At 30.6% G+C, this 13,224-nt stretch overlaps 1 protein-coding gene across 1 annotated transcript in view; it reads left to right on the top strand.

Moving 5' to 3' along the window:
- Positions 1 to 13,224, top strand: part of sNPF (short neuropeptide F precursor) — a 205,715-nt gene that overhangs the window by 110,042 nt on the left and 82,449 nt on the right. The window contains exon 3 of the mRNA XM_088234207.1: positions 8,662 to 8,793. Coding sequence (XP_088090333.1) covers positions 8,670 to 8,793 — 124 coding nt within the window. The 5' untranslated portion in view covers positions 8,662 to 8,669. The remainder of the gene's footprint in view (positions 1 to 8,661; positions 8,794 to 13,224) is intronic.

Genomic DNA, 13,224 nt, shown 5'->3' with positions numbered 1-13,224 from the left:
CATGGTAGGCAAACGCGCTGACCATTACAACACGAAGCCGACAGCGAGGCTTGACATGTTATACGAAAAATCTATTTGTTTAATTGATTTTGAAAGCATTTTATTTATTTATTATACATTTATCTCAATTAGAATATCCTATTTTCAAGGAAAAGTGCTTAACTCCAAAAATCTCAGGATTACCTAGGCATTTATTAATTTCTGTACCTTAGAGGCAGACGGATGCAAATCCAAACATCAAATGTTCAAAACAAGCGTAAACAATCTATTTTCTCTAAGTAATTTCTAAAAAATTATATCATTAATTTGTATTTTCAGTATCTGAATACATTGGTTCTTTCATTATTAGGCTTACATTTCTTCAAAATCAATGAACACGATCATAAACTGGATACGAAAATCGAAATGTCATTTCACCAAATTCTGGATTTGAATCCGTTTGCCTCTGGGGTACAGATATATTGGTTGATGTTGCTAATAAGTGAAGTATCAAAATAGCAATGAAAGATTTGGTTTTGACAGATGAAATCTATTGTAATTCTTCATTAACCCACATATTATTTATTTTAATATATCACCCCACTAAGTTCCCTCAATTACTTACACATTTTGTTGGCTTTATGGCGTAGGTATTGGTTAGAGCTTTGAACTCATCATCATCATGTCTCTATCCATATCAAGTGATGAATAGGGCACTGCATTTGTTCTCCAATTGCACGGTATCTGGATTATTTTTGTTGCATTGAAGGTTGTTAGGTAATCACTCAGTTGTTTGATTAGCGATTTTAGTAGGTGTTCAGAAATCAATTTAACCAGTTAATGGTTATTTAAAAAAAAAATTGATTATATTTTTTGTGTTTTATTTCTTTACAATGAACTTCTACGAAGAGTTATACATGTATAATAATACATACGAATATATGTAAAAGATGCTTGATTAAGCAATAATTTTTGGAGTATTTCAATGGCTTAATCCGCTAAAAAGATTTTTTAAATTTTTTTTTTTAAGAAATATTTACGTTCTTATAATTTACGTAAATATTTAATTTTGAGGGCCATTTTCAATGAGTTGTAAATAACTGACCATTAGAAAACGGGAATCAAGTTGGGGTAGAGTCGGATTCGAACCACGGACCTTCGATCCGTGAGTCCGAGACACTAGCCACGGGACCACAACCCGATTCAATTCAAATTGAGTATCTTTATTCCGCTAACAGATTTTATTACTTTAAATAATCATTCAACAAAACGACTATGTTGATTTTCATGATATTTTTTAACTTAATAATAGCATAAAACAACTATAGAAAACCATTTAGGTGTACTAATCTTAATATATATAATTCTTTTGTATGTGTGATGTCACTGAACTCCTAAACGGCCAAACCGATTTTCGTGCGGTTTTTAGCGACATGTAGATCTTTGAGCTGCGCATGTTCGTAGAAATTAAAATATTCAATCAAATTTGAAAAAAAGTTAGAAGAATAAATATTTTTCATTGATCTACCAGGGTTGCATTTGACGAGAATGTATGTATTAAAAATAAGGTTTTTTTTTTTTTTGTGTTTAAAATAGTTTGTTTTTGAACATTTACAAACAACGTTTTTTATGGATCCTAATAAGATTATATCCTTACATTCCTTATAATTTCTTCCCATTCAGTTCTTTTTACTAGATTTTTGATAATACTAAAGTAATGTTAACTACATATAATACATTTTTAAAAATCGGATTCATGAATAAAGTGCACCCCTGTTGGTGAGAAGAGCCAAGTTTGAAATTTGCAAAAAGAATTCTATATCTGAAAATGAATTATTTTTAGTTTTGGAATTCAACCATAAACAAGTACCGAGGTACCTGGTTATCAATGAAAAGTCTTTTTCCAAGTTAATAGCAGGCAAAACAACATTCTGGCAGGACAACGTCTGTCGGGTCCGCTAGTATTTATATATAATAGTAATTTTTCATGTAGCTCCTATATAGTTTGGTTTACTGGAGTTATCTTGTTTGCGGATTAATCCCAGGGCTCCGATTACAATAGGAAGTTAACAGAGTTATCTTCGACTGTCTATAAAGAAAAACCGATATTTGTGTACGAAAATAAGTTTATTTGCATTAACAGTTAAAATATCTTCGTCGATTACCTATAATTAAACATGTTTAGAAGAAAAAATTGTATGCATATTCTACTTTTCATACAGAAAACTTAATTTAACTTTGTTGATAAAATTGAAGATAAATGTTAACTTTCCATTGTAATCGGGGCCCTGGGCGGCAATTCGTTATTCGCTTTCCGCACCTTATGGTGTATAGAGCACTGCATTGGTACACCAATCGCTGCTTATCTTGATCATTTTTGTTACATGAAGGCAAAATGATCCATTTTACGCTTCAGATACCAGTCCAGGGACTATGAAATATGCTGGTGTAATAACACCCTTTTAAATAAATCGAGCCCAAAACCTCTTGCATAGTAGGCAAACACGCTGACTTTTTCACCACGAGGCCGAGGGTGGCAAATTTTTTTTTTTTTTTTTTTAAAAACCTTTATTTTAGCATAAATAAACAATACATTCAGTAGAAAAATGAAACACTTAAGGTTGAACTTGCCAAAAAAGAGTCTAGCTCTTATGTTTGGCAAGACTGAATGAATTACAAATGCTGTTTTTATTGATACATACCGAAATGGTATACTTAACTTCTCTACTATATCTATCTACCTCAGTATGCTCCACTGACTTATCGTCTCTGACGTCAAATGATAGAATTCAACCAATAAGTGAGACTGAAACTTTACTCCGAGTTTCTTACTAAATTTTGACTTAAAATAGTTCTTATTCACATTTTAAATAGGCTTCGGTGAAAAAAGTGGCAACTTTAAAACAATAAAAATTAAGAAAAATCTCAATTTAAACACAAAGATAGAACATGATTTTTATGCTACATTTGACAGTTTCATCGACGGTATAGTTAACTTTACGACTAATTCTATATACCTACGTATTACAAAGCCGACTTTATAGAGATCTCGATACGTGCCATCAGAAATATAGAAAAAAATGTGGAATAAATATAATAACCAAATTCAATTTGTATGGAGGCAATATTTTTACGGCTAGTTACTGCTATATGTTAATAAGGCACCATCTAGCCACATTATTTCTGCATCTAGCCGCTCATTTTTAAAACTGACAGTCATGTCAGAATTTAATTCGTTTTTAAAATGTACTTATATCTCTTTCGTATTCTAAAAAGGCTTTTAAGAAAAAAAAAGTGCCCCCCTCAGAACAACTAAGTTTAAGTAATTAAAGCAAAAATTGCTAGGTGAAACAAAATTTTTGTCACTTTTAATGAGCAGAAATGTGTACCATGGTACTAGACCGGTCGGTTCATACCGATGTACCTACCTCAAAACTGGAATATTGGGTGTCGGTGGTGTATCTTCGTAATCGCTCAAGAGAAGTTATCTTCAAATATGACGTCATAATGAAGGTATGTCACTTTAGTGCGTAGATGTGAGAGCCGTGGCGTACGCGTCCCCTTGGCACATATCAATGTACCTACCCAAAATTAGTAGTGTATCTTCCTAATCGCTACGGAGAATTTATCTTCAACTATACTGCCACGGTGAAGTCATGACGTCCTTAACTTCCAGCCCGGGTAAGTCAAACAACGTTTTACGAGAATTTTCCCTTTACAATATCCTCTCCTTAGTTTCCTGCGAAATCAAACTTTGACAGGATCATAATGGTATTTTATCGATTCGTATTTTCCCCAGAATTCAAAATAAAAGTAGACGAAAGCTAAGACCTAGGCCTTATTTACTCTTCTTGGGCAATATTGTACTTTACATTCGATTGACAACTTCTTAAAAACATTCTTTCCATGTTTTAACTTACTTACGTTTACCTTCTGCTATCATTTCGGAACTTTTTTCCCTTTGACTTTCTAAAAGTTTTGTAAACATCCCTCCGCGTTCTTCTATATAGAAAAAGGCAGCTTTCAAAATGAACGGGAAGTTCAACTAGTATTGACTGGGGTCGTATTCGAACGCATGAAGACTGTCTGGATTTACTAAATAAAAACGAAATCCCGCCCAAATAACGTCTGCGAAATACCCATTTTCCTCTTCGGTTGCAAATAGTGACACCTGATCAGGGCCTATATCAGCGAAAAACTAATTTTAAAAATAGATACAATAGGAATATGTGTAAAATAAAGAAATAGGAAAACGGAATAACCAATTTCCGGTAACAACAGCTGTCAGCGAGCGGAGACGATATGGTTAGCCGGGCAATTTACTGCGGATGCCTCTTGAAAGCCTTAACCACGCTTGCATACTTTACAAGGCATGATTCTCGATGTCCTGGACGTCCACCGCTGAGTGCTCATCAGCAGTTCATGTCAAAACCACGAGACCTAAACCCCACTTAAGAGGATACGCATGAGCTGGCAGCCGACAAAGAAGCCTAGATGCACTTTGTGTGCGCCATATGCTCACACTAGGAGACCAACATGGAACGACATCTTAATAATAATAATAATAATAATAATAATAATATTTGGCTGATTTATATAGCGCCATTTTTGTAAAAAATCACCTCAAAGGCGCTTTACAATTGTATATCTAAACTTACATTCTAACTAAACTTAATTGATATATTATATTTCCAGATTTAACTTGTGTTAAAACAATACTTTTTTAAAAAAGGAGTAAAAAAAAAACAATAACAATAATATTAAATCAAGGGATGGTGGCTTAAAAATCATGATAGACTCTTTAGAAAACAATAGAACAATGTATTATATGGCGATAACACTTTAAATTTCCTTTTTTTCAATCTATGGTTTCCTACATTTTGATATTTTTAAAAGAAAAGTCTGGCTTTATTGTATTAGAGTTAAATATATTGTACTTCCGTATTATAACAACAAAGGTTTTCTTTAAAGAAACCATTTACAAACAAACATCAAAAGCAAACAAAACATTATTTGAATGGTTTTGATTAAAATTGAAATAAAAAATATTTAATTACGAATTATTCAACATTTTGTCAACTTATTGCTTATATAATTCTGTAGTCAGTATAATCCAAAACCTTTTTTTCTTAGTTCTTTGTGTACAAAACATCCATGTTAATTAAAAATATCAAAACAGTTTAGTAAAACAAGGGTGTCTCATACACCGCTTAAGGAAGAGGGGATGATGATAAAAATAAATAATAATATCTGCCTCATAAAGTAAATTCATGACAAAAACAATGAATCATATTGAACCAAGAGCAAAATAAAAGAGTGGCTACTCGATCAAGAGTTTATAATGAATGATAGCTTAGGTGTAAATATTTTAATTTTTCATATATTTTCTTGTATTTAAAAAATAAATTTATATATTATTATTTGTATAAACATGTTTATTCTGATCTTTCCGGCAGTTAATTTTTATCTGTTATTCATTGTTTTTATAAATGTAAATAATATTATTAAGTCAGTATAAATATAATCTTCACCGACAAGCTACAAAAAGTGGCTTGGTGGGATTTTAGTTTTGGAAAAAATATAACAAGTGAAATTTTTTTTAAATTGTAAAAATGTATAATTATGCTATTAAATAAATAAATAAATTTTTAAAAAACCAACTTTGAAAATCTAATTAATTAAAAAATCAAAGGTTTGAAATATTTGTGCAATTTTAATAATGACTGTTATAGAATCCAATCAAAAATGTAGATACGAGTTGATGCCCTCAAAACTTTTCAATATATCAGCGTTGGAATAAAATATAGAAAAAAGCGTGAATCTCCGAGTTAATTTATGTTTTCGTTGATAGTGTCTATCAAAAAGGACACAACCCGGAGCCACGTCAATTTTTCAATACACGGATAATGAAATCGGGATCTAGATAACGTCTCTCAGCGGTGGGTCGCTATCTCCTTCCACATGATTGGTTATCACTTTATTTTAAGCTCCCCTCTCCTACCTGTACTGTGGGTCATCGAGTAATGGTTGGTTAGTCGATGGATAACGTTAGACAAAATGACGCCGACGGCTATGGTTATATCGACCACTTTGTCGACGAAATTATCCCGAAGTTTAAAGTGTGTATGTATATACATACATTATTACTTGCTAAAGTGCTGTGTTCAACTAATTTTGAAACGTTCGGTGATTATGAAGAGTTTTCGTAAACGTAAATGAATTTCGTGAAAAGTTAAAAAAAACCTTTTTCTTGTTCTGCTGTATTTTTTCATCAAAACGATTTCTCTTGAATGAAAACCTCTGTTTCTTAGTTTCATTTATTTAAATAATATTTCAACCTCACTGACTAGCCTGCATTTTTTTTTTATTTCATCATAAAGTTTAACGTAAAATCATTTTGACGGATTCCGAGATGCTTTTTGATAAATGTCGTATTACATTGATCAGAAAATTGTACAAGATCATGTGCTAGGTTTGACCCAATCAAAATTGCATAGTATGAAAGACAAATTAGGAAAACTCTATGAAAATTTAGAAAAATTAGAACACTCCAATTTTACAACAAATATTTTTTAAAAGATTGCGTGCGTATCACACTTCTGTGAAACTATAACTTGTCAACGCCTATATGTTGTTTTTGGTTTCACTTTATTAATTTATATTTGGTTTTATTTGTTTTCGCAGGCTTTGTCACATGCTTTTCTTTTCTGTAAATACTGATTTTCAATAAGGTTTAAGATTGGCGTTATTTTAGAAACCTGACGTTTATTGTTAATTGTTGATCGCAGAATAATAAAAAGTGAGTCGTCACAAGATAGCTCGTTTTGTCAACTGGGAAACACTCTTTTATATATCATGACACCGAAAAGATCTACGTACTACGCATGTTTATGCGCAATGTTTAATCCCAAAAACTGCCCCGTGTAAAACAGAAAATAAAACGACTTAAATTTGGCACAAAAATTATTGTACAAGAAACTGCAAAAAAATTTGCTTAAGATCTTGTTCCATTTTTTGACCCATGTTATAGCGTGAAATGTGTTTTTATGAGATATTTAATATTACTTATTTCTTTCAATTAAGTATTAAAATTATTCACGATGTTATAAATTACGCATATGAAGAATTTGTTATCAATGTTTTGGCATTAGTTATAATCTAAATAGATTACAGAATTTAAAATACACAACAAAAATTCAAAAATAAAATAAACAAAAAAATTATTAAAAAGAAAAAATGCAAAGTAAAGATCACGTCATTTTTTAAATTATAGCTTAATTAATTAATATGAAAAAAAAATCTCACCTTCGAATTCTGCTCAAAATACATAATTTATTTATGTTTTAATATAAAAATACTTTGACATTATATTATCGATTGAATCGGCATGAACTTGTATATTTATAACTAAATGAATATCATACAGTTATTTAAAATATCAATTCAAATAGACGGGTAAAAAATAAAAAGCAATAATTGCCTGTGACCAATTATTGGTTCCAGGCAGAGAGGTGGGCCAATCGGTCTAGATCCTCCAACCAAGTGTTTGTCAAAATTTTTATTTTAATCAAATAATATAGATCGGTGTAAATGGATTTTATTTTCTTGTTTTTTTTTAGCATTCATTGTATTTGTAACGCGTCAATTTCATTACATTTTAAGTAAAAATATCAATATATTTGGTTTATTTTTCTGAATAATGTATTGTATTGGCAAATAATTGATTAATTATATTTTTTTCTGTGTTTTGACTGCAAAACATTATTGTTACCCATCAAAATAGTACTTTTTTTTTAATAAATCCACTTATAAGCTTTTAAATAATGATTAGTGAAATTGTACATAAATATCTTTTATTTAAAAGCCGTCACTTTGCTGCACTGAATGAGGAATTTCAGTTTTTTTTATATTTTTAATAGACAATGTTTGAGTATGTTCAAATGCTTACAGACTGGCTGGATTTCCTCTCTAGGGAGTTATTCATATTTAAATGTATTTCAACAGAGAGGAAAAAATATTTTTGAAATAAAGTGATTAAGGTTTTAGCTCTTTTACTTCACAAAAGTCAACAGATGGAAGAGTTGACAAAATGTGGATGTTCAAACATTAGCAGAATGGTGAATGTTACACAGTGTGTAAAGTGGCCACTTAAACCAGCCAATGACAAATCATAAGCCCTGTAAATGCCTAGACTTCCATATTCCCTTCTCAAAAATATGTTTCCTTTCTTTTGAAATAAATTTAAATGTTTTTAATAGACTATTGAAATAAGCCAAAATTCAAGCCATATTTTTTCATTTCCACATAAAGTGTATTTCTGAAATAACTCTGCGTGTGACGTCAGAGGTTTTTTTCCGCTTATTCTCGATCAGTTCTGCCCATTAGCCCTTAGTCCATTGACGGCAAGCAAACCAGAAATCTTCCATAAATCTCTTATCATTGGTTGATTCAAATGAACCAGTGATGACGTTCAAAGTAGTTTGTTTTTATTAAAATACTTTTTATAATTTTTTTCGTACATTTTCAAGAAACTTTGCCGTACAACTTAATGCTCCAATAATGACTGCGCGCAAAAAAACATTTATTGTATCCAATTTACCGTAGGGCTGAAGTTTCTTATTTTACTGCATAGAATAAGATTTCTAAAAATGATTATTAATACCTTTGTGTGTATTTTTACAGCTGTTAACATGGCGTCAGGAAGCGTAATGATACTGGGAGCATTAGGTGCTTTTCTCATTCTTGGAACGCAGTCATCTGCTTCTCCAGCCCCGTTACCATCGTCTTCCGGAAATGCACCGAGTTACATGCGCAGTAAGTCATTTTGCATTACGTTAATTTGTTACGCGGAAGACATAAGCACACCTTAATATTACTCTTTCTTAAGCCGTACAAATGCCAGTCAGAATTACCCTAATAATATAAAACCGCTTTCTGAATACGGCATTTGCAGGGTATGTGCTTACATGTATATTTATAGTAAAAGTCTGTAAATTAGGGCTGATAATATTTTATGATAGGATCAACTCGGGGTATCAGAAGCACACTTAGAAATCTCCACAAAAAACGGAAAATTAGTTATCGATGCCAAATTAAATTAAACATATCTACCCAAATAAATGTATAAAGCATATGTAAAAACTAAAATATGTTATATGCAACTACTATGGGGGACAGGATATCAAAATGACATAAACAGACTACAAAAACAGCAAAATAAAATATTAAAGTTAGTATACGACCTTCCCTATCTAACAGCAACTAAAGAACTTTTTGAACAAACTAAACAATTAAACGTAACTGAACTCTTTAAACTAGAATCTTTAAAATTTATTCATAAATTAGCCACTGATGTAATTGTAGACGAAGAATTAAAACTTGAAAAAAATTGTAGTAAACATGAACACAATACGAGAATATCAGAAAAATATCATATACAATCTTTTAAAACGAGAAAAGGACAATCGAGACTTATAAACCATGGACTGAAATTATACAATATACTACCAGACAAAACTAAACAAAAGACTCAGACAACCTTTACAAAAGATTTAAAAAATATTATTATTAACAGTAGAATGTGAATTTTAAAAGTGAAAACATTTTGTTAAATGTATGTAACCCGTAAGGGTTTATCAATAAAATTTAAATAAATAAAAAATAATAAAAAAAAACAGCGTAATTCAAAACAGTTTCTAAATCTTGCAAAAACAGATTTCAATTTTACTACTTGACACCGCAAACTAAGAATTCCCCATTGAGTTTATGAAGCATAATTATAAAAATAGGCGATAATACATAAGGATATTAACTAAAATAATAACCGGTCGATTATAAAATTGATAACCAGGGTTTAACTTTTGTGTAACACGAATCTTTATAATATACAAGACTTAATATATCTCTCTTTTTTTTAATGATTAAGTTGTATTGTTTGCAAATTTCAAATGGACATTTTCCCTTCGGATTTGGAAAGCAAAATTTTTATATACTTTATGCTGGATTTTCATACAAAATATATTTATCCTTACTATGCAAAAGTAATTTTACGTAGTTATGCAGAAAGCAGCCAGTTTACAATTTTGAAAATAATAGAAATTTGTGTTATCAGGTACAGTAAGGTAAATTCTATGTTCTGCTGAAAACAGCCAGACCGCTTTCATACAAAAAACTGTTATAATCACCTTTTGAAAATAGGGTCAATCACAAAAACGGCATGTCTTAATTTGCGGAAAACACCCACAAGACTAGAAAATTTATACAATACTTTAAAAATCATTAAAACTGGTTAAATACATAATTAGATTATTGTTAGCAGTGTAAAAAAATTTCATTGTTTATCATTTGTTAAAGGCAAAAAAATTCAACTGTAATGTTGAATTGATTATTCACTCTTTTCACAGAAGTTCTATTTTCTCAGTTTCACTTTTCTATGGCTGGCTACTTTTTACCTAACTTTGTTCAATTATACGAATGAAAGCGATGCCAAAACCAAAAAAAAAGTTTTACATTATGAGAAAGAGCAAAAAATAGAACGTATAATAAGGAAGACAGAGATCCTGTTATGTGGCTGGTATTTGTGTGAAAGATATATAAACAAAAAAGAAATTCGTTCAATCAGTCGGTTATTGACAAAAAGTTAAAGTGCACCTCGCTAGTTGTATGAATTTATTTTGTATTTACAGACCTAAGCTATATTTTAATTTTTATGTATTATGGGAAAGGATTTTTTTTTGCACCTCAACAGAACTAGAGGCTTAATTATAGTGGAGAATTAAAGTGATCACCCAAGCTTGAGAAAAACAATATTTAAAAAAAAAAACAATATACCCAGAACCTTCCTTGCGTGACTCGAGCGTATTAACCACTACATCACGGAGGCCGCCATTTAACAGCATGTTTTTTTTTGCCAAATATTTGAACTTCAGAATATTCTGTCTTTTGCTTGTGGTAACACGATGTTACATCGCCGCAAGTAAAAGAATTTTTTAGCACAATTACACAATTACATAATGAAAAACCACAACATCAATGATTAAAATATCATTTGTATAAATAGAAATTAAATACTATTGTAAATAAATATTTTTTTTAATCATGTTGAAAAGATTGAGAAAAAAAGGAGATTTTATATTTGTGTACATAAGTATGTGTGTACATAAGTATGTATCTACGTTAAGACTATTAGAAACATACATAATTATTTATACAAAGTATTGTATTCAGTAAATCGTAAATCCTTATGCTTTTTAAGCTTTACATACACAAAAAAAGGTTATTTTACTTTTGCATACCTATCTTATTATAACCAGCACTAGGTATATTCTGTCATATAAATTAATTATTTTTATATTCAAATCATCGCCGATTGAAATAAAGTTGTCATTCCATGGAATTAAGGATCAAAAATAAGGCTCATCTTTTCGAGAAGGAAATAAATTGAGTTCTGTTTACACGTCCAAACCATTACACTTGATAAAAAACGATAAATAAGACTAATTTGGGATTTAAAGTTTGACAAAATGTATTGGATATTCAAGATCATCACAAGTTTATTTGGAAATTAACTTCACGAAAATGTTAACTCAATATTATTGTAAATGTAAGCTAAGTGATTAAGTTTTATTTACTTTTTGTAGAAATTTGAGCTGTATGGTTAAAAAAGAAAATTAGATTTGAACATTTAACGACTTCAGGGTTTATGTACGTTGTGTGTCTATTTTTGTACCTAGACCTTCATTTTTATGTTATAATTTCTCGGTTGAAAGGTTGTTGAATTTTATATTATTTACAAAAAACATCCGTATGGTTTTTTTGTAAAAGGAAATCCCAGACACAATTCTAAAAAGGTACCTACTTTAAAATGAATTAAAACGTATTCGATTTTTCGCTAAATTTTAATTCTTATTTAAATGCGATTTCAATGTTTTTAACTATAGAGTTAAGAATAGTCCAGAAACCGCATACGCACATCAAACAGAAGGCGACTAAACTACTCTTAAGAGTAGTTTGACGTTTTCACCCATTAGTTTATTTTTAGACGTCGCTCATTACGCAACTCCCAAGGAGAAATTCTGCTGGGATCTACAAGAAATAGGATGGGATCACATTTCATGTGAAAGTAGCAAATGTATGTGTAAGCAGCAAATGCATGACTCAAAATTTTTATTATTTTTCTACCTGTCAAACTGTCAAAGAAAACAAAATGGACATTTTGTTAGTGTTGCCAGGGTGGGCCATTTTTTACGCTTGTTTTTATTAATGAGAACATTGGTTTTAATTGATTTAGTGGAATTTTAGCTTCCCTGCTAATGAAAGAAGGAAAATGGAGTGGATAAAAATAATACAAAGATTACGGCGACATGAGTTTTGGAAACCAACAAAGCAAATAATAATTTGCTCAATGCATTTTTGGGGAGAAATGTTTTTACGACACAAAAGGTCATTTATCTAAATGTAAAACTCTGATGATTAATTTTGTTTCTATATATCACAAAAAGCTTAGGTACTCGACAAAGGGGAAATTAAAACCGTTGGGTAGACTGTATTGATACGTTCTTAATTAAAAGGCATTATTTATACGATTGAGGAAATTGGTAAAAGTTTTACTGATTTCTTCATTCGAAAAAATCGTTGATGTCTTTCCTTCGAAAAGAATGAAAATGGTTTTCTTTCGGACAGGGCATAAACTTTCAATTTCTTTCTCTTTTATTCAACATTCTTCGATACCCGGCACCTCGGTATCTGTCTGATAATTTAGTTTAACTTTCAAATCATGGACTAGCACTTTGCTCATCTAATGAGAGAACTAACAAAAATTGGACCTCTCGGAATAAACAACGCCGTGGTGGACATTTGACCGACATTATCATTAAAACATCAAATATTATTTAACATGATCCGTTTTATGTAAAATACAATTAGTTTTATTTTTTAAGTTCAAAGTTCATTATTTCCATTTCTCTGATTAAATGCCCCTTAACTTGTCTACTATTTTGTGTCAATCAATGTTTCGGCGTGTACAATAAAATTTTAGAGAAATTAACAATTAGTTTTTTTTTTTAAATAAATTTCATTTGTGTTATGGACATATTTTTCGCGATCTGGCAACATTCCGCGGCGAGTTTAAGCATGCGCGCGGTGAAAGTGGGGCAAAGTGGGGGGATTTTCGGAAACAGTCCAAATATCCCAAACAATTTTTTGGCAGACTTTTAAAAGATTTACGTTCAAGATACGAGTATAAGT

Source organism: Micrasema longulum, unplaced genomic scaffold (genome assembly GCF_059751315.1).
Source record: "Micrasema longulum isolate JH-2025_06_02 unplaced genomic scaffold, ASM5975131v1 h1tg001215l, whole genome shotgun sequence".
NCBI lineage: Eukaryota > Metazoa > Arthropoda > Insecta > Trichoptera > Brachycentridae > Micrasema > Micrasema longulum.
This window is presented reverse-complemented; position numbering and strand designations above follow the sequence as displayed.